A 27,922-nucleotide genomic window follows, 5' to 3' on the forward strand; every position below is an offset into this window, starting at 1 on the left:
TTGTTTATATTTTTAATTTTAAAAAATGTTTAATACCGATTCAAATGCTTTTTTGTTTTTTTTTTAATTTTGATTTTTTTTGTTTTATGTTTTCAGTCTTTTGTTTTCATTCGACAGAAATGTTTTGTTTTGCGAATAACAAAATATCGTTATCGCCGTAAGGAACACAGGCTTGGTGCGTAAACTTGAATAGACATATTGTAAAAGTATCAATAAGTATACTGATAAGTTATAATTCTAGCTTTGAGGTAAGAATTCAATTTTAATCGTATAATTTAACGTTAAGAAAAAAAATTCAACCTTGAAAAAGTTGCTTCATAGAAAGAGAAACGTCGATGTTTCAAACTTTAAGCCTTGCCCTACACGCTACTCAAGAGTGAAGAAGAAAAACGAAGTCCTAATCCCCGCGTTGCCATGGTCTCTTCTCGCTGGCCACTCTGTAACACCGTCCGTGTTACGAGCTCTTCTCGCTTGTTAACCACGGGACATCCATCCGCCTTCGCCGCCGCCGACGCCTTCCCGCCGATCCATCCACCCTCCAAGGACACTTTCTCTCTTCTCGCTGGTCACCCAACGGACACGGTCCGTATCCGTGGGCTCTTCTCACTGGCTGAGAAAGGCCTCCGCCGCCGCCGTCTCCGGAACCCTGGAACCCTAACTCGACGCGTTGGACCCATCTTCTCGCGACTTTCCGCTTCCTCTTCACGCTTGCCTGGGCCATCCGCCTACCCTCCTCCTCTGAACATCTCTCTCGGTCATGTCTCAAGTGAAAATGGTCAATCTATCTCTCTCGCCCTCAGGGAAGCGGTAAGCTTTCAACTGAGTGTGGTGCCTACCCTGCCTCCTTTAGCTAGACTCTAGAGTACTTCTCGCTCTGTCCACGTGATTGCGTGTGTGTGAATTGCTTGCCTCTTCTCTCATCATAAGTGGTGAAATACTCTGATATTGGACTGGACTGAAGGAAGAAAAACGATCAATTTCTCGGGGCACTCTTCCTGGCCGCTTCGCCGCTGGCGAAATCAGCCTCAATGAAAGGCCTGCCCCAGTGCACTGGAAGTGTGGTCTTGTGCACCGGATTCGGCCAGTTTTGGAAACAAAAAATAAACAAACGGCTTCGTCGGAAGAACAGTAGTTGGTTACAGCGGCTCGAGAGATAGGAAGAAATATTAGTTTAAGATGTGTTTTTTTTTGGTATTCGTTTTAATATATATATTCCTGTAGTTCGGCATTCTGCTGGAATGAGTTTTAGTCACGGAGAGGATTTTCTATTCGAGATGTGCATTGCAATGCTCAGCGTGTTCTCTTGAATCGCTCGTAAACGATAAATATATGGCTGCAGTCTCACCTAAACCTAAAATTTGCCCCAATATTGCGAGGAATGGTGTATTTGTGAAGGTGCGGATTCAAGGTGAAACACCAGCCAAAGCGTGGCCCCGGGAAGGAATTGCCTCTCGATGGCCCAGCTAGTCCCCGAGGGAACGAGCCGGGCGAAATTGATCATTTTTCGGCTAGGTATTTTGGGAACTGTCGGTTTTGGGACCTCTCCTGGGAGTGCTCTCCTCATCGAGACACAGTTATCCTCGCCTAGCAGCTTAAGTGATTTTTGTTTTGGATCAAGTGAAAGATGTCGATGATCGAACAATTACCGAATTCGAATCTCCTGTGCGTAGTAGTACTTCTCTCTAGGACCAAGAACGAACCTTCCAATTTCGTAAACCTTATCGAGCTCTCCATTGGTAAAAATCTCCTCTCATTCGATTGTTGATTTTGTGGTTGGTGGTGAAATAATTGATTCAGCTTCGATTGTACGGATGTGTGCGTCAACTTCTATCTAACAATTTCCTTAAAAGTCTGTTTATGGGCAGTGTTCCCTTTCATAGAAAGGAAACGAAAGCTTAAACAGCCTTTTTCAAATAACGACGACTGGTTTTTAACATTTTTCTCGAACAAACTGCTTTCTTACATTCGGCATTTTCAATCATAGCCTGTAGATAACTTTGCATTTATCATCAATTTCATAGCTCGCGCGTTTTGCAAAACGAACATAACGCTGGTTGGTATCATTTCATGAAACTTTATCTTTTTGATTGGTGCTTCTTGATAGTTGGTGATTTTTCATTCACTTTTCAGACACATTTTCTCTCAATGGCATTTTTCAATAGATATACGTGCTCTAATCATCACTTATTTCATTTTCGATCTTCACACAGCTTTCAACAGCTCTGGGTGTGATCATACTTCAGGCTTAAGCAATTTAAAATAAGCCACTTCACGGCACTGAATAAAACTCTCGTTCCGAGAACGAACTGATTTTTTTCTGCTGAACAACCTTCAGATTCACCTTTTGATTCACTAGCATTTTAAAAGCCTTGCCATTTCATCACTGATTTTTTCCAGGTTGGGGTTGATGTTGCGAGAAACATTCTCATCCGGTTGTAAACTTGTAATAACATTCGAAGCAGCGATCAAACACCAATAACTTCACTGGATCGGCTTGATTCATTTCGAAGCCTTTTCAATTAGGCGGGATATAACAACGCCTTATTTTTTTAATAATTTGATTCAACTTCAATCACTTGCTTCTTCAGATTTTTTTTTTCCAACGATTTGGATATTTAATTTTTTAAACTTTGAAACTTCTCTCATTTAACGGACTTTGAATTGGGACAAACTTCTGCATCAAGGCTGGGTTTATTCCGCAACAGCCACATTTTTCACATGCCTTTGTTAAATCGAACTTTCTTCGAAGAAATAACGACGAATTTTTCAAAACTGTGAATCCTTCTCTCATCCAATGGGCCATCATTTAGGTTACTCGAAACGAACTTCACAAGGCTGGTTTATTTTACAACAGCCTGTTTTACTGAACGAATCAGGTTTCAGGATAACTTTTAACATTTGATGCCTTTTAAACAAACTTTCTTCGAAGACGTAGCCAAAAACTTTTTTAAAACTTCAATGGATATCATGACTTCGGTATACTTCTGCAATAAAAATTGCAGGACTGGTTTACTTTACAACAGGCCGTGTTTCGACCATTCCAGACTTTCAGGATAGCTTTTATCACTTATTCAAACAAATTCTCTTCGAAGTGGTATACATCTGAGATTTTTGATAACCGGGGTGATTCCTTCTCTCATTTAATGGAACATAAATTCGGCGCAAACTTCAGCAACCCGATAATCAAGGCCTGTTTGTTTTAACAATAGCCTCTTTTTTTCATCGGCCTTCAGGATAACTATTATCACTTGTAAGTAATTCAAACAGATTTTTTTTGAAGGGATACCAGCTAATTTAAGCAATAAGGGCAGCCCATTCATTTGCCTTTTTTTAAATTTGTTAAGACATTCCGGCGATTTTATGTGTAGCTGCTTCGTAACAGAAATTATACGAATAGCGATCGCATCGAAAACAAATTGATTTCATTTTTTTCGATATGCAGATGTCGGCCTTCCGATTTTTGTAAACTTTCACTAACTTTCAGCACTTGTTGTCCAATGTTCTTTGAAAACAACACTTTGTTTCACTTATTTAAGTCTTGCATTCTGCTTTTTGATAACTCGATCTTTTGGTGTACTTAATTTGGTTTTCATCGATTTTTGTTGAAAATAGCCCTTTTCCAATTTGCTAGTTTGGGCTCCATTCACTTTTTTTAACACATTTTAACTTAGTTTTGCTGACTCAGCTTGAATTATTCTCTTTTAAGCGTCGCTCCGCAAACACGTCTTCTTGATAATTGATGAATTTACTTTCCAGAGTAGGGGTTGAATTTTACTAGCCGAGGTGGCCTTTCAGGTTTCGTACCACCTTTTTGACTATTAACGATCGAAAAAGGTGAACATTTGAACCGTTTCATGGTATCTTATTTTTGATCTCAGCACGTCACTTTGAAGTCAGGAACTAGTAAATCTCTAGATTACTAAGGACTTCAATTTAAAAAAAGTTGGTTTGCTGTTTCAACTTTTTGAAGTTTAAGTTGCGTGTTGTCGTTGACCAATCAAGTTGAAATTGGCAAGTGATATAAGTGTGACAATTGGCAATCATAATATGATGCTGATTTTTCATTTTTAAATTTGGTTTGAAAAATAGATTCTTCAGTGTCGGCGATTATTGTTCGTTACTCAAGAACAATTCAGGATGCAATACTTATTGATCCGTTTTTTTGGTACTTTCAATGTCGAAACACTTTTAACAGGTGATGTCTCCATTCTATTCAGTGAGATTCTTCAGTGATGACGATTATAATTCATTGATCAAGGACATTGTTCAAGGTGTGAATGCCATGCTAAGTCGTTTTCTAGATCTTGAATTTGACTATCTTCAGTTACTTGTGAGTTGATATAATTCGTGTTGAAACTTGTAGACAATAATAGCGATGGTTTTTCAAAACGTTGATTTGTTTGATTTCATTATTGTATGAAGACTTCTTTAACTTTTTCCAAAGATCTGGTTCTCGCTTTCCAAATTGATATTCCCGTTGACTTCCGTTGTTCATTCATTCGTTCCGATTTGTAGAATACATTTCTTAAATCACTTTTCGCCTTTCCTTAATAAGCTGCTACCCGAATTCTCCTAACCAAATGGTTTCCTCAAGTCTCGATTAGTTTCGCCAGAAGTTCCTCTCAAAAAGTAAGCTGACGACAACTGGGACAATTCCATGGACCACGTACGATGCCTAAGTGTCATCCATCATCCGGAATTTCTCTCCACAAGAGGCGCGCGCTGCCAGGCCCACCATCGATCGATCGCCCTAAAGGAACCATTAGCTCGTCTCGCATTCCTCCTCTTCTTTCGTTCTTTCGAAACAAGCAGCAGCAGGACCGAACCGAACCGTCGATTACCCCGGACGTGCCTGATCGATGAACGCGCTTGGAGCCAGCCACCCTTGTCTTGTCTTGTCGTCGTCATCGTCGCTACCCAATATTAAGAACGGAACCAGAAGCCTATTTCTCGAGGAACCCACCAGGACCTCCCAAATCGAATCGTGTGACATAACCAAGTAGGTAGTGTGTTCGGAAAGATGAACTTAAACATGTGATAGTTATAAAGCCAAGTCTGTGCTTTTCTTGAAAGGGTCGTGAGAAATATCTGAAAAAAAGAGAAATGCGGGACCAGGGCTCGAAGGCCCCGAGTCCCGTTACGTAAAACAAAAGCAAAGGAGTGCAAGATTTACCGAATGTGTATCTCCACAAAGACTCCTACGTTATTTCATAAAATCGGAATGGATCGGACCCAAAAGTGTGTGAAGTTTGTGCCACAGCGTTAATCGGAAATTTCAAGGTGTCTGACGGGGACCAACATGTGCTATCATCTCATTAGGCTCTTCGTAGGCGAATCGTATCCCAACGACAAAATGTCGATAAATGATGGTTCAAGGCGGGCGGGACCTGGACCGGTTATTAGAATAATTTCGTGACGATCAAATGATGGTGGATGAGCTCCTTCGCGGTGTGCGACCAATTTCGCAGAAAGCTTGATGAATAGGGCAACAACAATACCGATGCAAACCGGATGACTCGGAAAAAGAAGCCCAGCTGCTCAGGTTCAGCAAATGTGGGTGTGTGTAAATCTCACGGCCATCTTCCGCCGGGATCGGGGTGAATATTTTTCTTCTAGCAACCAACAACCGTGTGGTGTTCTACTCGTGTGTTTTTCTTCGATTACACATGCATAATTTTTTTTTTGGTTTTTAAAATACACAAATTCCATATAGGTAATAATACTAGGTATAGATATAAAGTGCACTCAGGGCATCACATTGATGTTCAAGAACGTGTTACTATTTAGGTAAACTTATTTCAAACTTATTGTGTTAAAATTACATTACAGATGCAATAAAGCAAATTCCATAAACAATTTTTTTCCGGCATAACAAAGTGAGATTTTCGTATCACTGTACATAATAGTAATCGGTAGGTAATAGTATAAGAATATCACAAAACAATTTAATAGCAAAATATTGATCAAATTCACTCAAACTAGTACACAAACCGTTGGCACTATTGAAATTAAATCAACAATTTATAAACAAGCAATAATTTGCACTTTAGAAAAACATTCTACTTTTCTAGAATTAGAAAAATACATTTTCATTAAACATCGATCTCGATTACACATACAAATAAACAATGCGTTTTTGTACAGATGCTTCTTCGTTTGACAACAATTGATCATTCACATTTGTATAAATTTCTTGATATTTTTTTTGATAACCAACACGTTATCATTACAAAACATTTTCGTTTTTTTTTGTTCACTTGTTCAGGCTTTATGTTTCGTTTCAGTATTTAGAAGGTTCATACATTGCATGAAACTGATCATAATAAAGGAATAAATGGAAGAAAAACACTTTTCAACATCACAATAACTTTACACAATTTTTTTTCCATAACTTGAAATTTCACTTAACTTGTTCCGTTTGTTTATTGTTTAGTTATTTCGTCTCACTTCGAGTTCATACATGCGTTGCATGAAACTTGTCAAATCTTGCTAGATAAATTATAAAATTTCATGGGTTTTTTCTTCAATTGCGTCTACGCACAAAGCACATAGAACTAGTCATACAATAGAGTTTGAATGATAAAAAACAGAACATAACTTCACTCACAACTTTATCACAGTTGAAATTTTTACAATACATTGTAGATATACTTTTCCAAAATTCGTCTAAACATTTAGTTTTTCAATACAACACATCACATAAATTTGATTGAATTCTTCAATTTTCTTAACATTTTCTTCAACATTTAACAATAACATCATTTTCGTTATTTCGACAAATTTTCAAACTTCACATATCAGATTTGTATAATTAGTTGATACATAACTTTTTTCTCACAATACATACATAAGTATGGATAAAATTTATAAAATAGGTATTTTTCAGAGCTCTCACTGGCTGGAACATTAGTTTCTTCAGTAATCGATAAAAATTTACAAACGTTTTTTTTTTTCAGGTACATCAATAATAAATAGCACATTTTTTACATTCTTCTTATAAACATTACAAAATATTTATAAAACACGAAAAACATTAATTTCATCATCGATTTTATGATCTTGTCACAGTAGATTTTTTTCAATTTCTGCTATGTGTTTTAAGTGGTGTATTTTTGCTTGGCTTTAAGCGCACAAAGCACACTAATAGAAAAAGTAGTTTTAATTGTAATAATGATAATAATAGATAGGTGGTTTCCAAAAAGTATAAGCATTACACATCATCCGACTCGGTTAGTAAAGGCGCTCCAGCAACTACTCTTGATCAGTCACGCTTAATAAATAGGGGTGCTACAAATGTATACACAATTAAAAAATAATGGGTATATGCATAAAAAGGTATGCTATTGGCAGTAGTTATTCGGCTAGTTTTAACCCGTTTGTTTTTATAACAATAGAAAAATACACAACCAACACAGGTGTGAATGTGTGTGTGCGCACTAGATAAGATAAGAGAAACGTTACAATGATCCGGACGAGCGGAGTCAAAAGATGTGTGAAACTATGCAGATGTATAAAAAGGTTAAAACACTTTCAAACAATAGGCACATACTTATCATACTTAATAAGGTACGAGATAGGAACGGTAAGTAAAATAAACTGTGGCAATTAACATTGTTTTAAAAGAGATAAGCCCAATCACAACTTAAGTTCTAAAGCACATAGTAGTTTTCCCTGGTATTAACTTTTTTTTTATGTTTCTGTTTTCCATTGTGTGCACAATCAAATTTACTTATAAAATCTTCAACACCACTTTGCGGATGATTTTTAGTGTTAACAAAACTTTCAAGCGCGCTGGATGGATTAATTTTTTTGTGATTTTTTTTCCTGCTTGCCAAAACAATATAATAAGAGGTAAATGCATCATCGTTTCAACATAAACAATCGACAACTCTGCAAAAGACAATAGATTAAGTTGAAAAAACCAACAGCCCCGATGACTGTCCAGTCAAACGGGAAAAGCATAACAAATACTACCGTAAAATACAAATGTGTGTGTAAATGTTTTTTTTTTTTCTAAAAACTACTGGTATTAGAAATATATAAAATCGAATAAAAGTAAGAATATTTCAAACCTTCCGGCTTGTTTCTTTTTTTTTTGGTTGTTGGTGAGAAAATAGTAAACGAAAGTAACAAAACAAATTAGCATAGCTACCACCAGAGACATGCTTTCTTCTTGCGTTTTTCCCCACACACACACAGACAAACACACGAAGGGCCGGGTGTTTCCGGGGTGCAATACGTAGTTATTAGAGGTGTGTACAACTGCCAGGGGATGCTTTTCTTGCGGTAAGTAGTAGTAGTAGTAGAGGGACACAATTTTGTCGAGGAAGATCGCCACCAAATCGCCTAATGAATGCCTGGACACATGATGCTTGCTTTCCACGATGTTTAAAACATGATTGGGATTGGTAGATTGGTTGATGACCGGTAATTCCTTCGTTTTTAAAAACCTGTTTGTGCGTCCTAGGTGGAACGAACCGTATAAATCCTTGCGGTTTAAAGCGAATAAATACTTTCCATATAGGTATGATTGCTGTAATAGACTAAGGATTGTTGGGGGTGGAAGTAATACAAAGTTTACCGTTTATCAGTGAACGTTGATCTGTGTCGAACATCTCTCGGAGGACTTCAGGATATCTAGTCGACTGCCACAACCATGCTGTGTGGATGGGCCAGAAAATGTTACATATAAGGCTTTCTACGTTGATATAGGTAGGTAATCGTTTGGATTCGGTTTTCCCACGTTCAAAATTTCAAAACGCCACAGTTGATCAGATTAGCGCCAAAAACAATGTGCAATTAGCTAAGCTCTGTCTGAGAAATGATCACAATTCCACGTTTCTCTCTGCAAAAGGTAAAACTGGGGGTTTGTCTGCAAATTTGTTGTAGCTTACTTCGAACGCAATGAATGTGGTAAGGGAACAACGAACAACTCTCTGCGGTTTATTTCGATTTTGTTTCTCGTGGCAGTGAGCCGGCCGTCTTTAGTGGATAACATTGATTGCGTAAGAGCCAACCCGACCGGCCAAAGCTAGTAGATGGGTGCTAGTAGATGGTCTCGACTAGTCGACTGCAAAAGAAAACGGGTTCCGTTGTGGGGTAAGGGTTCCTTTCAAATTTACCGAATCGATTTGTCTGCTCCCAGTTTCCAGTCAAGTCACAGACCGTCAAGGTTGTGTCACGACGGCTGCTTCCGCGTTTCACTACTCCCTGCAGCAGATCGGTAGGTTGCTTCATTGTTAGGAGGCCTAGTGCCGAACCATGTCGTTCCGTTTCATGTGAGTCCAGATTGGAAGTAGGTCATAAACGAAAACAAAAACAAAAGAACACAGAAACTCGGCTGGTTATGAGAGCCGGACCGGGGGAATAGATAGAAAATTCATAGCAGCATTCACGCGCCGTCCAGGCCCGGATGTTTCCGTCTATTGCGCTTTCGTTCCATTGTGGGTGGGTTGCGGTTCTCCACATCTCTCGAAAGACGGGCTAAAGTTTCTGTCAGTAGTACACTCGCAGTGGCCACAGCTCCGGCGATTATCGTGTGCGAAAAAAAGGACAGAAAACAATAAACAGAGAAACTCGGCCTCCCAGGGACGGGGCCGGACCGTATTCGCTGTAAAGACGAAAACTCGGGTTTCTAGGCAGAATAAAATTGCATTTTACCACGAGTTGTGAATGATCTGTCTGTTTGTCTACTCCTTGATCGGAAGCCCACGGGAAGAAGGACGGATGTAGGCCGCGGTTTGTCTCTAGGGTTCAAAATCGTCCGGTACGGTTCTAAGAGCTCGGGGTGTGCCTTCCGGTTTCCGGTTAAATATAGTAAAAGGAAATGATAAAGAGAGAAACTCGGCCAGATGTAGGGTATCTGGCCGGACCATGCCGTCTCGCTGTAAATACGAAACAAACTTCCGTTTGCGTAGATTTATGTGGAACAATTTTACCGAATATTTTAGGACTCGGGACCCATGGGATAGACACGTTCCATGACACAAGTGTGTGTGTGTGTGTGCTCTAGGCGGTCCTTTCACATTGGAGTGTCGGATTCCAGGCATAAGAAACAGTAAAATAAAAAAAGAAACAATAAAACTCAGCCTCCTGAACAGGAGCTGGACCGTTCTGCTTTCTGTAAAGATGAAATCATGCTGCCTGAGGGCAGGATTCGAACTACTTAAAGAGTGTTATGATTTGAGATCTACTGCACATAATTGCAGGGGCTATCTAAGCTACAGTAGCGCAATGGCTTTCATTTTTTAATTTCATCATACCAGCGCAATGATTGATCTTTCCAAATCGCTCAATAAGGCTTGCTGCAAAATAAAAACGGGCTTCGTCAAACTGCATTTAAAAGCACTTTACCTTGTAATGAGTGCACTCTCTTGATTGCAACGATCATCATCATCTTCTTCGTTGGGGGAAAAATCAAAATATAAATCTGCAAAACGAAAGTAAATTTCTCTTCCTGTGTGCTGGATGACCGGTTAGGCTGGTCTCTAAACACGTTTTTAACATGATGATCGGCCCCAACACTTGCTACGGACTTAACTCGTATCTCGTCGTGCGGGTGGAGGAATGATGTGCAGCTACTATCTAACCATTGTACCCGCCATTTTTTCAACCTGCTTTCTTACTCCTTTTGCTGCATCTCTACAAACCTCAAACCCATTCCAATCGATATCTCTGATATCTATTTTGTCTGGAAATTCGAAAACTTTTGTTGGAAAAAAGTTAAATTAGCGCAATTTACCGCTATCCATTTCAAAAATCTCTGTTGGTGTGTTCCTTTCTGTACGACGATCCCTCTCTCTCTCTTTGTTTCTATTTCGCCTTTCCCGCAGACGCGCATCTACAAATCTGTTCGCGCAAGGTGACCTCATTTTTTGTTCATTTCGTTTCTCTTTATACTCGTCTGTACTCTGATGGTGCTGTCGTCACGTAGTTTCTGTGTCTGAAAGACCCCCTAAAAATGCCTCACGCAAGCTGTGCATCGCCGTCGTACTCATTGTTGTAACTCGCTTACGTAAGTCGTTCAAACAATCCGAATCTCGGCCTCTCCCACTCCTTCCTAAATCAGTCATGATCAGTCTACCTGCGGTTGCTTGTTGACTTTACTATATGGTTGGGGATAAAACTCAAAATCAGGTTAAACGTTGTTGAGTGGTCGGATTTTTCACCGAATCCACCACGCTATACTATGTATATGACTACAACTGGAAACGCATGCTTTCGTTTCAACATGTACTCACTACTATTTGAAAATACTCGTCGCACACATTCCTGTCAGGTGCCTACGACTTTCTTAAGGATGCCACAGACTAGTGCAATTCCTTGAAACTAACTCTCAAATATGCTGCTTCAGGTATGTGTCAATAGATAACTAGCTAATTTGTGTAGTGTGTTACCGAGAATCGCGCTCACTCGTCGCCTTGACGCTGTAGCCGCCCGCCTCTTCCTTGCCGCCTGCCAGCGCACCTCTCGCTCGATAGCTAGCCCCCGGTGGGTGGTGGATCCGTGTTCTCGCGAGTGTGACGCATTCGGCTCCGGCTCCGGCTTGTTTTTTTTGGGGTCAGAAGATGATTGCTGTCACACACAACTCGGCACCTCGGAAACGCACCGATTTCGACCGTATGCGGGCAGAACCAAAAGCAGAAGCAGAAGCAACAGCAGCAGCATCAGGAAGGCCACTTGCCAAACTCGATCGAGATCACACACTTTCGATCCGGAGTCACGTATCCGCTCCTCCGGCTGCAGTTAACCAACACATATCTCGCGCTCTCTCTCTCCCTCTTTCTGTCTCCATACACCTTTCGTTGCGTGTCGTGCGTGATCGGTGATGGGCCCATATATCTCTCTCTTTCTCTGAATCCCTCCTCCTAACAACCTTCCTCCTCCTCATCTCGTCATCATCACATTCTTTCTTTCGTACTGCTCAAGGATTTGTGATACACAACTTGGTGAAGCTTTCTCTAGGTACGCCCCTTCAGAACTAACCGTGAGTTCTATCTGAAAGCTGTAAATAGATACACATCACCAATTAGTTTGTAGGCCTTACGAACTAGATAAATGATAAAACAGGAAGGCTTTTAAAGTTTCACGTAACAAGTTAATGTTTTATTTACACAAAATTTCACGGGTTTTTTCGTTTCTTTTCGGATTGCAATTTGAATGTACAGACAAACTATGCAAAAAATAAACAGAAAACTAAACTCTTTAGATTTTGGATACGCTAAAAATAGATTGGTTAAACTACTCTCGCGATTCAATGTGAATCAATTATTTAAAAAAAATACGCGGCTAGACTAGTAGTACGCATTCCGAAAAAAAAATTACGTATAGATATATCTAATCATGTGCTTTTTGTTCAGTAAACAAAATACTTAAGAGTTAGGGGGTAAAATAATAAAAAGTGACACACTACGAACCAAAAGAAATAGGTCTGTTTCCGGACGACATCCAAGCCGATAGAGAGCTAGCCCCGTTGGTCGGATGGTCGGAAAGGTGCATCACTGTCTCATTTGGTACTGGAAATGGAAAACGTTGTTAATTCACACAGTTGACATTTATTGTTGACAATTATATTGTTGTATATAATATATAAAGGTTTTTGAGATTTTGTTTTGATTTCCTTTCATCTGTATTACAATTTTACAAAAATTCCTGTCTTCCTAACTATATGCTAATTTTCTAGCGAAAAATTGTCTTGCAATTGTTATTTGGAATCTCGTGTGCCATCACTATTTGTGTCTTGGCCTTGTACTTGAATGACCGATCTCGTTAGCTTACAATGGCGTCATTGGAATTTTCGAGCTTTAAACCTAAACAACCAACAGTTCCTGCGGTGAGTCACTCATTTCCGCGACTCTCTACCGAATGAAAAAAAAAAATTACTGCAATGCGGACAAGACGAAAGATTACAAAAACAAATCTATCTAAATTGATTTCATCACAATATTTCATTTTCTGTTTCAGCCTTTGACTGTTTCTGTTCTCTCTTCTCTCGTTTTCTTCTCAATGCAAAAACTAAAATATAAATATAATTGTACGGTTATTCAGTTCACGCTCCGAAGCCGGAAGTTCCGGCTCCAAAAGCCAAGGAAAAATTCGATTCTCAAACGAAGGCTAAGCCTAACGGGGGGAAGACTCGTCAGGTCCGCTCACAATGGCGTCGCATCATAAGGCTGCGTGCAATCGCGTAATTTTCGACCACCACAACCACCACTAGCAACAACGGTTTCATCATCATCGTACAGTCATGCCGTTAACTTTTGATTTTTATACAAAACGGGTAGAGGGGGAGAACTCAAGGCAAAATGAAAACATTGCACTCGCATCGAAGCCTGCGGTATTGTTGTTTAAAGTTGTCGCGTCCACACGGCGAATACGATTCGCTGCTGCTGGCGTATTCGGGAATGAAAAGTTCACGAACAGGCAAACAAAACCGACTTCGAAGTGTGGTGCGCAAACTCACAAACTTACCTACTCACACACACACGCGCTCATACAGAGCAAAAACGATAGTGCTACGACTGGCGACACCTAGCTCTAGAAGAGTACAGGTTGCCGAGCAAACACGAATGGCATTGACGCCATCGTTTACCGTCCGCTCGTCGTCCCCACTTCGATTCATCATCATCTGTGCAATAAGCGAGTGTGTGAATGAGGCCCGAGCGAACGTGATGAAAATTTTCAATTTCAAAATGGCGGTCGACTCTAGTTTTTTTTCATTGTTGGGTTTCCACAACTTTTCCAAGTATTTCGGGAAGCGGATGGAAGAAAATCGAGATTTTGCACCAAATTCGAGCGGAACCTTCCCGAAGTATTGCACTTTTTTAGGATTCCTGTATTGAGATCGAGTGTTCCATTTCCCTAATCCAAATCGAATTAAGCTGGGAAGTATTTGGGAAAATTCCAAGATTGCACGGGATGCCCCTTTATCTATCGGCTAAGAGGGGTCTTGATACTGCTCAGTTCCGTTATGAAATTATTGATTCCGTTAAATTCTTCATTCCAGATGGCTTGGGACGCATCGCGGGCCTTTTCGTCTTCCTCATCCTCCAGGTCACAGTACATCCGCGGGGGTTCGGCTAACCGGGATCGAATCCGAGCCCATTTAATGGCCCGATCTTCTTGCTTGCGAACTTTTTCACGCCGTTGGCATTCTTCTGCATGGCTGAGTGCTCCGGTGAGCATCGCCAGCACTCGCAAATCCTGTCCACGAGTTTCACGCTTGACGATGAATTTTTTGTTCTTAATCTTACGGATCCAATCGTCTAAATTGTCCGACTTATCGAAACGGGACGCAATTCGATGCTTGGTTGCTACCATTTTGAACGATCTAACTGATTAAAAATTGCTTCCTCCAGATCGAAAATTTTCGGGGCTGTTTTTCTGCTAAGCTCAACTACTCTCTCCTCTGGGCCTTAGCTAATTTTTCAGTTTAGATGTCTTTTATATTTTTCTGTATCACACGAAAAATGGTCCAATTTTCTAGAACGTGGTTAATTGTTGGATGTTCCCCACTACACACCTGCTTTAGAACTCTCGCACAGCAGTGTTCGGAACCGAAACCACGAACGAAAAGATAACTTGCACTTGGGAATCTCTGCTGGACTCGAACTTAACTACGGCAGCACTCCTAATATGGAACTTGTGAAAATTTCTTGACTTTTTTTTTCTTTAGCTACACTTTGAAATGCCAGAGACTCTAAAAACAGTACCACTTTCAACGACTGCGAAAACCTTTCTGATCGAACAGAAGCAACTGCAGCACAAAGCAAGCCTCGACCCAGCCAGTCACTCGGTCAACGAGTACACATATACACACAAACCCAAACTTGCCAGGCAGCCCCAGGTTGGTTTATATATTGAACCCTATCGCAAAACGACATGGTACCCATGATCGTGTGTGTGTGTGTTAAGCCATCCCCCTTCTTTCCAGCTCGGTTCGATTTGTGAACTAGATGAATCGCGTGTGAAAGTACAGATATCTCGTTTCAAACCCCGAAAAAAAATTAAATTCTTCATAAAGAACGGTTTTTCTGTTGAAAAATTCCTAGTCCTCGACAAAATTCACGTATAGTTTACTGTATCATTTTTACAAACCCTTGAATAAAGAATGATACAATTCGTATTCAAAACGATTGACATTGAGTGGTGTCATTATTATACGTAATTCCATTCCAACGCAATTCTCTGCCTAGTAAAGAGAAGGTGGGGAATCTTGTCAGATATCAACAATTATACGCACAAAGTTTATATCTTCTGAAATAATTTGTTAATATTAAAATTCAGGCAAAAATACCTTTTAAAAATAAGGAACTGTCTAAAATTTCCAATAATAAAAGGTGAAAAAAAATTAATACGTTGCAGTTGGTCGATACGAAAATGTGCAGTTTTGCAAAAGATTACACGTATACATACAAACGGGAAACGAGCATCGAAAAAAAACAACCCTCTCGGATCCAATAAAATATTTCCTCATTAAGCAAGCTCACCACTACAGCAGCAGCAAAGCCCTCCTGCCTCAACACAACATTGGTAAAACATTGCAACACTCGCTTGACTCTGCTTGAGTATACATATTTTTGGCTATTCTGCCAAGGCAGCGATTCCAGTTCGTTTAATAGTCTTCTTTTTGAATAATAAACTTTTCGAGAGTTCGAAATACAGTTTTAACTTGAATTCATACTTGTAGAACCAACCATTCAAAATTGAAAAAAATATTTATTCTAAAATGATTTTGCAGTTTTTAGTATAGCTTGTTTGTGACTACATGTAGTGTTAAATAATTAAATCTGAATTAAGACTCACCCTTATGTATCGTAGCAAATTAGAAATCTTCTATAATTTTTTGTTGTTTCGATTATAGTAGTTTTAACATCTTAGTCATTCGCGGCTTACCAAAGTTAATTATATACTTATAATGATTGGGACCTTTTCTTACGGAGCGTCCAACAGCCCCCAGCTGTTCATTGTTATCTATCGCAATGGGAAAAACCAATATATCCCATTTTGATAAAAGTTTCCAGCATCTCAATAATCATATATCATAACCATCATCATATCTTTAATAGGAAAATAAGATGTATTTAACAAAGAGGCATGGGTTTTTGCTATTCTAGATACTAACGCTGTTTTATGGAATCAATAAGAGATAGCTGGTTTTTGTCAGGTGTCCTTTTATTGCGCAGCGTCCAACTAGTGACAAACCTAATGCGAAATATTAAACGACATCACTGATACACTTGCCTCAAGCTCGTTATTGTTATCTATCGCTATTACAACGGGCCTTGTATGTTTCGAATGTTATAGTCAAAAATAAATTTGTTATCTCTCGAAATATTAACGGCGTGTTCGTTAATTGATTTTTTCTGTCGAAGTGATTCTTTTTTTGATGCTGGCGTTCTTAAATTAAACAAACTGTATGCAAAAGCATTGGAAAGTGATTTGACATTTACCAAACAAATCGATGCATCACTCAAAAAATCAGTTTACGAACGCGCCGTAAGATTCAATAAAAAAAAGTCAAAACAAGTCTAATTTTAAAAAAAATTTTGAAAGGATTTAGAAAATTTAACATCTCGGTAATCAAATATTTTATTTCAAAGAGAAAAAGGAAGTGCGGTAGACAAAGAGCTTTGGTTTTTCTTATTCCGCATTTTATGAAACAAATTTTCTTCAGGACTTACCTTATAAGTAATGATATTTGTACTCCTCCAGAGCGTATGATGTAAGTTCGCGTCGAAGAAATTGCGGGTTAAGTGTAGGTTGTTTTTAGATAGATGCACTTGATATCTGTGTTTAACGACGATTGCGAGCTTTTCTCGGAAAACCGCATTACTCATGTGTCAGATTCTTCGCTGACTTCTTCCGGATCACTATATCAACAAACAGCCATTATCGCCAAAATTCGTTAATCAACTGACGCAATTTCGTTTTTCTATCTTTAACCGTTTCTGAAAAAGCCTTTTACACGCTCAGCCAATAACATTCAATTGGATGTATGTATTGATCGAAAGAATTAACCATTATTTAAAACTATTCTCGTCTGTATCCTACATCATGTTGTGTAGGCCAAGCCCAAGCTGTGCCGAATATGATATAACATCACGGGTATACACGCCTCAAACCCTTCATTGTTATCTATCGCTTTTACAACGGGCTTTTCATTTTCCTCGAAGAATGCGGAGATCCTGTAAGGAAAAAAATCATTGTTTGGCAATGTGCTTTAAAATTTTAAAATCCAATACCTTGTTAATCGAATATCTACACCAGGGCCTTACTTCAAAAGGCTTATTTTAATTCAAATTTCGAAGAATTTAATGGAACAAATTCTAATCAGGACTCACTTTACTATTGTTGATGTCTGTACTTCTCCAGAGCGTATGATGTTCGTTTCCGGGCTTTGTGCTGGGTGTCTCGGAATGGATCTACTTGAAATCTGTGATGAACAAAGAATAAGATCTTTTGTCGAAAAACGCATCACTCATGTGTTGTGTAGTCCAAGCTCAAGCTGTGCTGAATATACTATGACACCACGAGTACACATGCCTCAAACTCTTCATTATTTTCTATCGCTGTTACAACAAGCCATCTATGGGTTTTAGCCAAAAACATACTGATCCTTTTGGCACCTGAGAATAGGGCGATCCTGTCAAAAAAGAAATAAATTAGACAGTATTTGGTGAAGGTGGTTAAAAATAAATAAAAAATAGTCAAGTCAAGTTTCAGAACACTTAGAAAATCCTTATTCTAAACTTATGGTCATAAAACTTTGATCGATTGTCAGATGTCTGGTCCAATAAGTTTAAACGTTGATTGAAAGATCATAAAACTCTAAAAACCTATTTCAAACAAGTTTTGTTGGTGATGCTGAATCGTCAATGTAACTACATTTTAGAAAAATTCCATTCCAAACAGTTGATCTACTTAGCAATCGGACCGTGACCTCGTTCTACTGCTGGCAACCCTTCCCAAACTTATGGGCCTCATATATTCATGAACGCAAGAAAAATGAAAAATTCTACGATGTAGCCGTCGTCTAGAGTAAAAACAAGCAAGTAGACAAAGAGGCAACCCGACGAGGGGACATCAATTTTGTCTCCATCTTTCGTTTGGCGACGAAGACTACCACCTAGTAGAGGTAATTCGAAAACGTTTGGAATTGGAAACGATTTCGATTTTTAACTACGACGTCGTCGGTTAAACGTTTAGAGTTGCCGAGCTTGAAAGTTGGGTGCGATATGATCTGATAGACTGACATTTTGCCTAGTGAGACGGAATTTCACAACTGTACCACAATTTCGAATGTTTGCAAAATTCGGAAGAGTAATTGTTTTTTTTATAATTCAGGAAATTATCAGTACAACTAATACCTGACTGGACAAATTTTTGGTGAGTCCTGAAACTGGTTCCAACTTGCTTGAAAATAATTTTGTAAATAATTTACTAGTCCATGAATGACTTGACTTGGCTTTATGGAAGAAAATTATTTATATTTACTGAAGCTAAAAATTAACTACAGCTACTGTAAAATTTGAGCAAACTTGAGTTCAAATTGATTGAGACTTTGGATTGTTAAATCTTCAACAGAAGATGACAAAGCAAACCAACGAAAAAGTTGCATATGGAAACCATATTATTTTTGAAGGTCTCGTAACACCTTCAAATAATATTTCAACATTTTGGTAAAGCGCTCACAGCTTCGAAATGGCTTTGAACTGAATCAAGGCCTTTGGTGAAGTTTGGGGAGACCGTCTCCACAACATTCGAATGGCACGGGTCCAAAATCACCATTTTGCTCGCTTGCACTACCGAAAAAGAGGGGAGTCAGATCGACGACAACAACAACAACAACAGATTTTTGGTTGAGGCGCAGAACGATGGCCAAATATCACACCACTCGTGTTTGTTGGGTACTGTTGGCGAAATAATCCGCGATCACAGCAGTCTGATGTTTAGTCATAGTTACCTTAGTACATAGTTACGAATAAAATTTTCATTCCACTGTTAACGTTCAATATTAACGGACGTCTTTTTACTTTGCGAGAGGTTATGGGCCCAGGCAAATGGTCATAACCGGAAGTAGTGGAATAGTTAGTAGAAAGTTATCGAAGTAGTAATCCTCAAGCAGTTACATGAAGCAGTAACATCAAGAAGTTCTTCAAGAAACGAAAATGTATTCTGGCAGCGGAAGCAGCTGGTCGGGAGACACTGGAAGCGGTGCGGCGAGAGCGGTTCGTGCGACCGGCGGAAGCAGTGTGGCTCTGACGATCGAGAAGCTGAAGGGCCGAGAAAATTTCGTTTCGTGGGCGTTCGCAATGAAAATGACGCTCATCCGGGAGGGTTCCTGGTGCGCGGTCGAACCGAAGGAAGGCGAAGTCGTCGAGGAGGAGATTGACATGAAGGCGCTGTCTACAATCTGCCTATCCCTGGAGAAGACGAATTACAGCCTGGTTATGGACGCGAAGAACGCGAGAGAGGCCTGGGGAAAGCTGAAAAACGCTTTTCAAGATGACGGAATTTATCGTCGCATTGGTTTGTTGCAGCAGCTTACTTCGATCAGACTGGAAAATTTTTCGAGCACGGAAGCGTACGTGGATGCCATGGTTTCAACGAGCCACAAGCTGGCTGAAATAAATTTCCCTGTTGCTGATGAGTGGCTCGCTTCGCTACTGTTGATGGGATTGCCGAAGTACTATGCACCGATGGTAATGGGCTTGGAGGCGTCGGGACAGGCGTTGAATGCGGATGCAGTGAAATCCAAAATTCTGCAAGATGTCCAAGTCAAAAATGGACCACGAAGCAGCAGTGACGAAGGAGCTTTCTACAGCGGAGGTGGGCACCACCAGCATCAGCAGCGACGTCGTGGTAGCGGCGGTTCGAGCAGGCGAGATGTAACTTGTTTCAATTGCCACAAACCGGGGCATTACGCAGCAAGTTGTCCGGAGAAGACCGGAGCAACGATGACGAAAGGACGAAAAGGTCGAGCGATGTGTGCAGTTTTGGCGGTGAGCGATGTTAATCAAGATGAGTGGTATTTTGACTCTGGAGCCACAACCCACATGGCTAGAGCTGGACCGAATTTTCAAGCGCAGCAGGAGGTGTCGTTTCAGATCGACACAGCGAATAAAACCAGTATGACAGCCAAAGCAAGAGGCGTGGTCAATTTGGATTGCATCGAAGGGCCGGTGGACGTACAGGACGTGTTGGAAGTACCAGAGCTAGCAGCGAACTTGTTGTCGGTTAACAAAATCTGCAGCAAAGGCTTTACGATGGCGTTCACGGCGGATGATTGCAAGGTGCTTACCGAAACTGGAGAAGTTTTTGCGTCTGGTACTGCGGAACGAGGATTGTATCGACTCAACCGACAGGTGCAGAAGGCATACGTGTGCGGGGAGCTCGAAGTGTGGCACAGGCGATTAGGCCACTTGAACCTGCAAAGTTTGAAGCAGTTGGAGCGGATGGCAAACGGATTTTCGATGAAAAAGGCAGATACGTTGGATTGTGTGGCTTGCCTGCAGGGTAAGCATGCTCGTGATGTATTCCCGAACAGCGACTCGAGAGCCAAGCAGCGTTTGGAGTTGGTTCATACCGATTTATGCGGACCATTTGAAGTGATGTCACTAGGAGGAAGTCGATATTTCGTGAGCTTTATCGACGATGCTACGCGAAAGGTGTTTATTTACACGTTGGTGACGAAGGACCAGGCATACGAGGCATATGAAAACTTCAAGGCGATGGCGGAGCGGCAGACTGGCTGCAAATTAAAAGTTTTGCGCAGCGACAACGGCCGAGAATATATCAACGATCGGTTCAAGACGAGCATGAAGAAGGATGGTGTTCGGCATCAGAAGTCGTGTCCGTATACGCCGGAGCAAAATGGCGTTGCGGAACGAATGAACCGGACGATTCTGGAGAAGGTGAGATGTATGCTGAACGACGCTAACATGCCGAAAAAGTTCTGGGCCGAAGCGGTGAACACAGCGGTCTATTTGATCAACCGGAGCCCAACTCGTACCTTGGACGGAAAGACGCCAGAAGAGGCGTGGACCGGACGGAAACCTTTTGTTGGCCACTTGAAAATTTTTGGATCAACAGCGATGATGCATGTACCGAAGCAGAAGCGGAAGAAGCTAGACCCAAAATCGACGAAGTGTGTGTTTGTCGGTTATTCCGAGGACATAAAAGGGTATCGACTTTACGATCCGGAGAGCAACGACATCATTATCAGCCGTGATGTGAAGATCCTGGACGAGGGCCGAAGCGAGGCGTCAGCATCTGAAAAAGGAAGCAAAATTGAGTTTTTGGAAATTGAATTTTCGGACGAGATGGTCACCGAAGCGAGAGGTGATTTGCCAGCGAGAATTAATTCATCCGTGGAAGGGGCGAGTTCGTCCATTCCGGTGCAACCCGAGCCGGAGCAGGATGAGGCTGCAGAGCATTCAACTGTCGAACGAATGGCGAACAACAGCAGCAGTTCCGAAAGTGAATTCGAGGATGCAGATGGCGACATCGCGCTCCCGCCGCAATCAAAAAGACCAGCTGAAATAGAGCTTGTGTCGAGGCGCAGCGGTAGGGAGCGCCAACCTCCAGGCAAGTACAAAGATTTTGTCACTTATAGCACGTTTATTGGCCAAAACCTTTCCCAACAGTCGACAATTGCACGGGGCGGTGCACGAGGTGCCGCAGTTGCGGATGTCAAGACGATGGACGATCCGACTACGTATAAAGAGGCGTTGCGTAGACCAGACCGAGAGCTGTGGGTAGCAGCAATGCGAGAGGAAATCAGCGCGTTGGAGGCCAACCAAACGTGGACGTTGGAAGAATTACCGAAGGGCGGAAAAGCGATCAAAAATAAGTGGGTCTTCAAAACGAAGCGTGGACCCGATGGCCAGATCGAGCGGTACAAGGCGCGCTTGGTCGTGAAAGGGTGCGCACAGCGACCGGGCATAGACTACGACGAAGTTTACTCACCGGTGGTCCGGTACTCAACCATAAGGTACCTGATGGCGTTGGCGACAAAGTTTGATCTCGAAGTGGATCAAATGGATGCGGTCACAGCTTTTCTGCAAGGCAGACTCAACGACGAAGTAATCCATATGGAGCAGCCCGAAGGTTTTCAGCAAGACAGGACGAAGGTGTGTCGGCTTAGAAAAGCGCTTTACGGATTGAAGCAATCCAGTCGTGTCTGGAATCAGCAGCTAGACGAGGCGTTACGGGAGTTCGGACTGGAGAAATCGAAAGTTGATCCATGTCTGTACTTCTCCATCGATGAGGACAGAATGTTGTTCGTCACTATTTATGTGGACGACTTTCTGATTTTCACCAACAACGCAGAACTGAAGATGCGGCTGAAGAGATTTTTGAGCACACGGTTCCAGATGAAAGATTTGGGCGAAGCGAAGTTGTGCCTGGGACTGAGGATCAGCAGGAATCGGGAACGTGGTGAATTGACCCTTGACCAACAGAACTACATCGAAGATGTTTTGGACAGATTTCACATGGGAAGTTGTCATCCTGTGAGTACACCGTTTGAGGTCAGCGAGCGATTGGACAAATCGATGTCACCACAGAAACCGGAAGAGGACGAACGAATGCAGAAGGTTCCCTACAAGGAAGCTGTAGGATGTCTCCAGTATATTGCGCAAGCAACACGTCCGGATATCAGCTACGCGGTGAATGCAGTCAGTGAATTCAACAGCAATCCGGGACCAAAGCACTGGGACGCAGTGAAAAGAATTCTACGATACCTGAAGGGAACGGCGAGCAATCGGCTGCGGTACAGCAAGCAAGGCAACGGAGAGCTAGTTGGCTACACCGATGCAGATTGGGGAGGAGACAAGGACACAGCGAGATCGACGACGGGATACGTGTTCATGTTCCAAGGTGGCGCTATCTCTTGGAACGTGAAACGCCAGTCAACGGTAGCTTTATCAAGTTGCGAGGCTGAATACATGGCGATGTCGAGGACGATCCAGGAGGCGTTGTGGTGGCGGAATTTATTGAAGCAAATTACCGGAGAAATTGTTGTACCAATCCTGTGCGACAATCAATCTGCCATCTGCATAGCCAAGAACGGATGCTACAACCCGAGGACGAAGCATGTGGACATTCGCTATCATTTTGTCCACGAAACGATCGATGACGGTAAGGTAGCGGTGGACTACGTCAACACGAAGGAGCAAGTCGCAGACGGATTCACCAAGCCCTTGGTTAAAGCTGGAATCGACAAGATGAAGCAGATGCTAGGGATCGAGGATTAGGGAGGAGTGTTGGCGAAATAATCCGCGATCACAGCAGTCTGATGTTTAGTCATAGTTACCTTAGTACATAGTTACGAATAAAATTTTCATTCCACTGTTAACGTTCAATATTAACGGACGTCTTTTTACTTTGCGAGAGGTACCCGTGTATGGTGCCAGAACTTCATAAAGTTGATGCGAAAAAGTGCGGCGGCACAGAAAGAAAAAAACCCGATGAAGGGATATCTCGAAAACAGCAACAAAACGCAATACCGTGTTGCGCACGGCCGCATATTGCTTGCTTGCTGCTCGCCCTTGTTGTTGGGCGCGTTAGTATTGATGGAACCACCGCAAATGACACCAATACACTTTCAGAATCAGCAACACCAGAGTTGGGGATTTTTTTGCGTAGTTTCGTTCTCGTAATCGGGAAAAATGAAGCTGAAATTAAAGATTTTCTGATGAAACTGGGCATAGACATTTTAAGCTGAAAGATCATTCAGTTTATAAAATTTATAAGCGATAAACTGATAACGAAAATCAACAGCTGATGCGGTTTAACGGATTCATGCACCGAAAAAACCACATCATCAAAACAACAAAAAAGCAGATAGAGGAAGTGAATGTGGTGTTGCAGCTGTGTGCAAACGTTTATGGTAGATGGAACGTCGTCGCAATGCGTCTTGGCCTGTTCCACAGTCTGCGTCCACACTCCACGGTTGAATTTTTATCGATATGTGAGGGCAGGCACACATAAAGCGGGACATAGACTACACAAATGGCCTGTACAAATTCGATGATTCCACGACGATTGTTTGATCTATGCTCGCCCACACACTATACAAACATTTTTCACGCGAACACAAACGATTGCTGGCGAAAACAGCAACAGCAACAAAAAAACCATCTCCACCCCGGCTGGGAGGATGTTTTGTACAAAATATTTCGATCCCGACCGATTTTACTCCAACCGTTTGGGCGCTCATTCAAGCAGTGCCATACACTATGCAAATCGTGTTTACAGCGACAAAATTTCATCGAATTTCTTCGCATTTGTACAAATGTTGTGTAGTCTGTGGCCCGCTTAATGGGAGGAACGCACCATATCGTAATGCAACCTTCTGGAACGCAAAATTATTTTTAGTTTTTAATAGAGTAAATTATAGAAAAAATAATGTTTCGATTCAGTTACCATACCGGTACGGCTTGGAGAAAAAGGGAAAGTAACTAAACCACAAATCAGAGAGAATACTGTTTGTTTTGACTGTATTTTTGGGTGACCTTGATTGAACGTGACTGAGTTATTCAACTATTTTCATAGCTTTTAATAACTATTTATCAGAATACTAGTTGTTTTGACTGTATTTTTAAGGTGACCTTGATTGAAATAAACTATTTTCTTGACTTTTAATATTAATTCAGCAATGGGACTTTTTCTCTTTCCATTATTTCCTCCTTAAAAGATAAAATTGAGTCAAAATAGATTAGGATAATTTCTCGGCCTGAAGTCTTTACCGATTTATTATGATTTTCATAATTAAAAACACGTCAAATTAGCATCAGCTTTCAAATGCAAATCTGGAGCTATAGACGATGAGCTTACTAGCTTTGATTATGAGAACAATTTGTGAATAAATTAGCAAAAATCAATTCAGTTTTCTTTTCTTCCACCGAAACCAGCTGAGGACAGTTTTCTATTTCCTTCTAGGATTACCTACATGTCTCCGTCAACATCTGCTCATCGCAACGGGTATCGAATTCCAAAAGGGAAAGCTTCCTTAGGATAGTTTCTTGGGAAACGCAAACCCCAAACTAATGCGCAATATGGTGCAACAACAAAGAGGAACAACGCCGCGTTGGTCTCTTGTCTTGGGTTTGATTATGATGGGCAGATGCTTGCCGCTAACGTAACCAATTTCTTTCCCTTATAAAAGTTTGGACAAGAGGAAATCCCTTCATAAGTGAATCACGTTATCTCAAAAAAAAAGTGAAAATGTCACTAGCATGGAAAATCCCAAGAAACCGTGATCAATTAGTAACTAGGTGGATAATCATAGAGCAAAACGTTCATCTATTCTTCAGCCTAGTTTGAGCTGTCGATGCGATATCGCACAACAGGTACTCGTCGTTTACTAACACACAGGCACACGGACGTTTGAAGTGTGTGTTCGTGGCAAAACGACAAACAAACGTCGGGCAAACGTAATTACAACAAACAACGTCGTCGCACATGATTTTTTTTGTTGTTGTTTTTTTCATGAAGCGACTTGAACGTTTTTGAGCCGAATTACGCCATTAATAGATCATTTTGAGTAAATTTTATAGAGCTCATAGCTTCCCAGAAATAAACTAAATTAAATACTTTAAAGGTTTTTCACAAATGTTGAGTCATTTATAAAAAAGGCTAAAAAAGAAAACTTTGCTCTAGGATTGACACTATCCGAATTAACAACCGATTTTGCAAAGCAAATTTCATAATTTGCAAAAACGTACCGGAAAAAACGAAAAACCCCTATCAATTCGCTGCTTAATATGAATGTATGCATGTATGAACATCAAAAACATCTCTTGAAAATTTTGATGTGGCGTATTTGCATTTTTCTATTTAAAATCGTACAAATTTATGCTCAGCTAGGGTCTACATTACTTGAAAAAGAAGTGTTATGAATACTATAGAGCTTGCTTATCTGCATCCTAAAAATATGCCTATCTTAACATCTTTTTTCAAAAAAAGATTTGAACTAACTTTTTAGAGCTTTGTAGTTTTGACGGATATCAGCAGCATTTGCTCAAGAGATAGACCTTTGAAAACCCCGTGTTGGTCTTCCGGATCAGGCAAACGTAAGCCAGTCGAAAAGCCTAGAATCTTTTCAACTTTGCTTCGAAACAAAAAAAAAGAAGGGAATCGAAGAATACGTATCTACCCCGTGGCAATGTCGTCGTCGTCATCGCCAGTACAAGAAATCGTTGTGTTGTTGTTATTATTCTGGTTTGAGGGCCATCAGCCGTTCCACAGAAACGAATAACAACAAAGTTGTCGGTCGAGGCAGCAGCAGCTGCATGGTTAGCACTACTACATTTAACTACTTATATACTCCAGCCCACATGTGGGGTGGTGTACCTGGGCACAGGATCTCACAAATCCACATCTTGATCCTCGTATGAGGCAAACCGGGCAAAAGGAAAACAGTCACGTCGTCACTAATGTCCGCTTCCGATTCGGTGGTATTTGTGGAACCAGAGAACCTGCACCAACACCGTGCCAAACTATGCACGAGGTCGCGAAAAAAAGAAACGTATTTACACACTTTTTCTATGATAGGGGTATGTAGGGAGGTTTTCCCTAGCGAGAAACTAACCAGTTCCTGATAGCTGATAGCTCAGCTTCGTGTGAGAAAAGTTTCTTCAAAAAACAACAACAACAAAAAAGTAAAACTAGATACTCTAGGAACAATGAAAGGGAGCTCAGGCAAAAAAATACATTTCCTGTTTTGTTTGTTAGAAAAAAAAGTAAATTCGCAAAAATTATCTTCCAGGTATTTCTCGGTTCAGAACTGCCACAAAAGCCTATGCCCCTTGCTTGAGTGAGGGGAGTAGGAACTTTCGAATGATTTCAATTATTTTGCTTGCGTAATTAATTGCAAACGTGGTGCTTACCTGCGTTGCAAAGCAATGAAATCTAGACCCATACCTCTGAGTGGTACGTGACAATCGGGTAGAGCTGGGCTCGGTTCGGAGCTAATCGTTAACTTGCCAGCCGGCTACAGCAAGCTCGTTGAAACGTGTTCAATCCGGATTTTTTTTTCGAGCGTCTTGTCTCAGCTCGCCATTTGTTGTGATTTCAATCGGTTTAAATGGGCATTCGTTGAGAACCATCCAGATGGTTGGCGCATTTGATTAATCGCCGAGAGCTTTCTTTTTCGAAAGATCTGTAAAGAGACTTAAAATCGGAACAAAAACAAAAAGGATAGAAAGGACCAATTTTAGTCAATTTCATACTAGATAACTATAGAATTATTTTGGGTGAAACAAATAGCAAAGATTTAGCATGAGTAGAGTCAACTGTGGTAATTTTATTATTATGAACAAAAATACAGATTTAAAGTTAGAAAAGGGTTAGGCTTAAAAGCGGCACGTTATCCAAAACGGGAAAGTTGTGCCCATTATTCTAAGATTTTTTGCTGGTTTTCTAAATTTCCATTAGTGACCCTACACACTTCCACACTACATTACGTTAACCCTTCGTTTCATAACATATTTGCAACAATTAATGTATGAAAAAAGTGAAAAATCGTATTTTATTTAAATTTTTTTTCTTGACGTACACATTATTTCCTACTGTTTAAAATGATTTTTAAGGGAAAATAAAAAATCATGAAATGAAGGGTTAAGACACAAATGCCACACAAAAAACTACACGTGAAGCCAATTACATCAGTTATGAACATTGGTACGTCTCTTGTAACAATTAAAACCCAAACTTAAACCTACCAGGAGTTAAAAAAAAAATTACTCTAGTTTCTTAGAACGTGTGTAGTTATGTTGATTCTACAATGAAAAATCTCTTCCTCATAGTTTTCTCACCTTAAGTAGTAAGAAAGAAAGCTCTCGTTACTCAATAACATTACAATAACAAAATTAGAACAATTTCTAGAGATGTAGAATTGGAACGTGGAACTCACATC

At 40.7% G+C, this 27,922-nt stretch overlaps 1 protein-coding gene and 1 long non-coding RNA gene across 7 annotated transcripts; both read right to left on the reverse strand.

Moving 5' to 3' along the window:
• Positions 1-27,836, reverse strand: LOC129754702 (uncharacterized). 6 transcript variants are annotated; one of them, XR_008739061.1, is made up of 8 exons: positions 27,822-27,836; positions 26,895-27,177; positions 17,244-17,644; positions 16,683-17,186; positions 16,124-16,203; positions 14,522-16,058; positions 12,417-12,515; positions 1-12,004 (listed from the first exon to the last, which is right to left on the reverse strand). It is a non-coding gene; the product is annotated as an uncharacterized LOC129754702 (long non-coding RNA). The 6 variants fall into 6 exon arrangements; XR_008739066.1 differs by lacking the exons at positions 26,895-27,177; positions 27,822-27,836 and adding an exon at positions 24,956-24,970; XR_008739062.1 differs by lacking the exons at positions 26,895-27,177; positions 27,822-27,836 and adding an exon at positions 24,952-24,966.
• On the reverse strand, positions 12,522-14,515 carry LOC129754696 (uncharacterized). The gene has a single exon (XM_055750904.1). The coding sequence runs from the start codon at positions 14,317-14,319 to the stop codon at positions 13,930-13,932; it is 390 nt and encodes a 129-aa protein (XP_055606879.1). The 5' UTR covers positions 14,320-14,515; the 3' UTR covers positions 12,522-13,929.
• Positions 27,837-27,922: the final 86 nt, after the last annotated feature.

The sequence above is a fragment of the Uranotaenia lowii genome, chromosome 1, assembly GCF_029784155.1.
Source record: "Uranotaenia lowii strain MFRU-FL chromosome 1, ASM2978415v1, whole genome shotgun sequence".
Lineage (NCBI taxonomy): Eukaryota > Metazoa > Arthropoda > Insecta > Diptera > Culicidae > Uranotaenia > Uranotaenia lowii.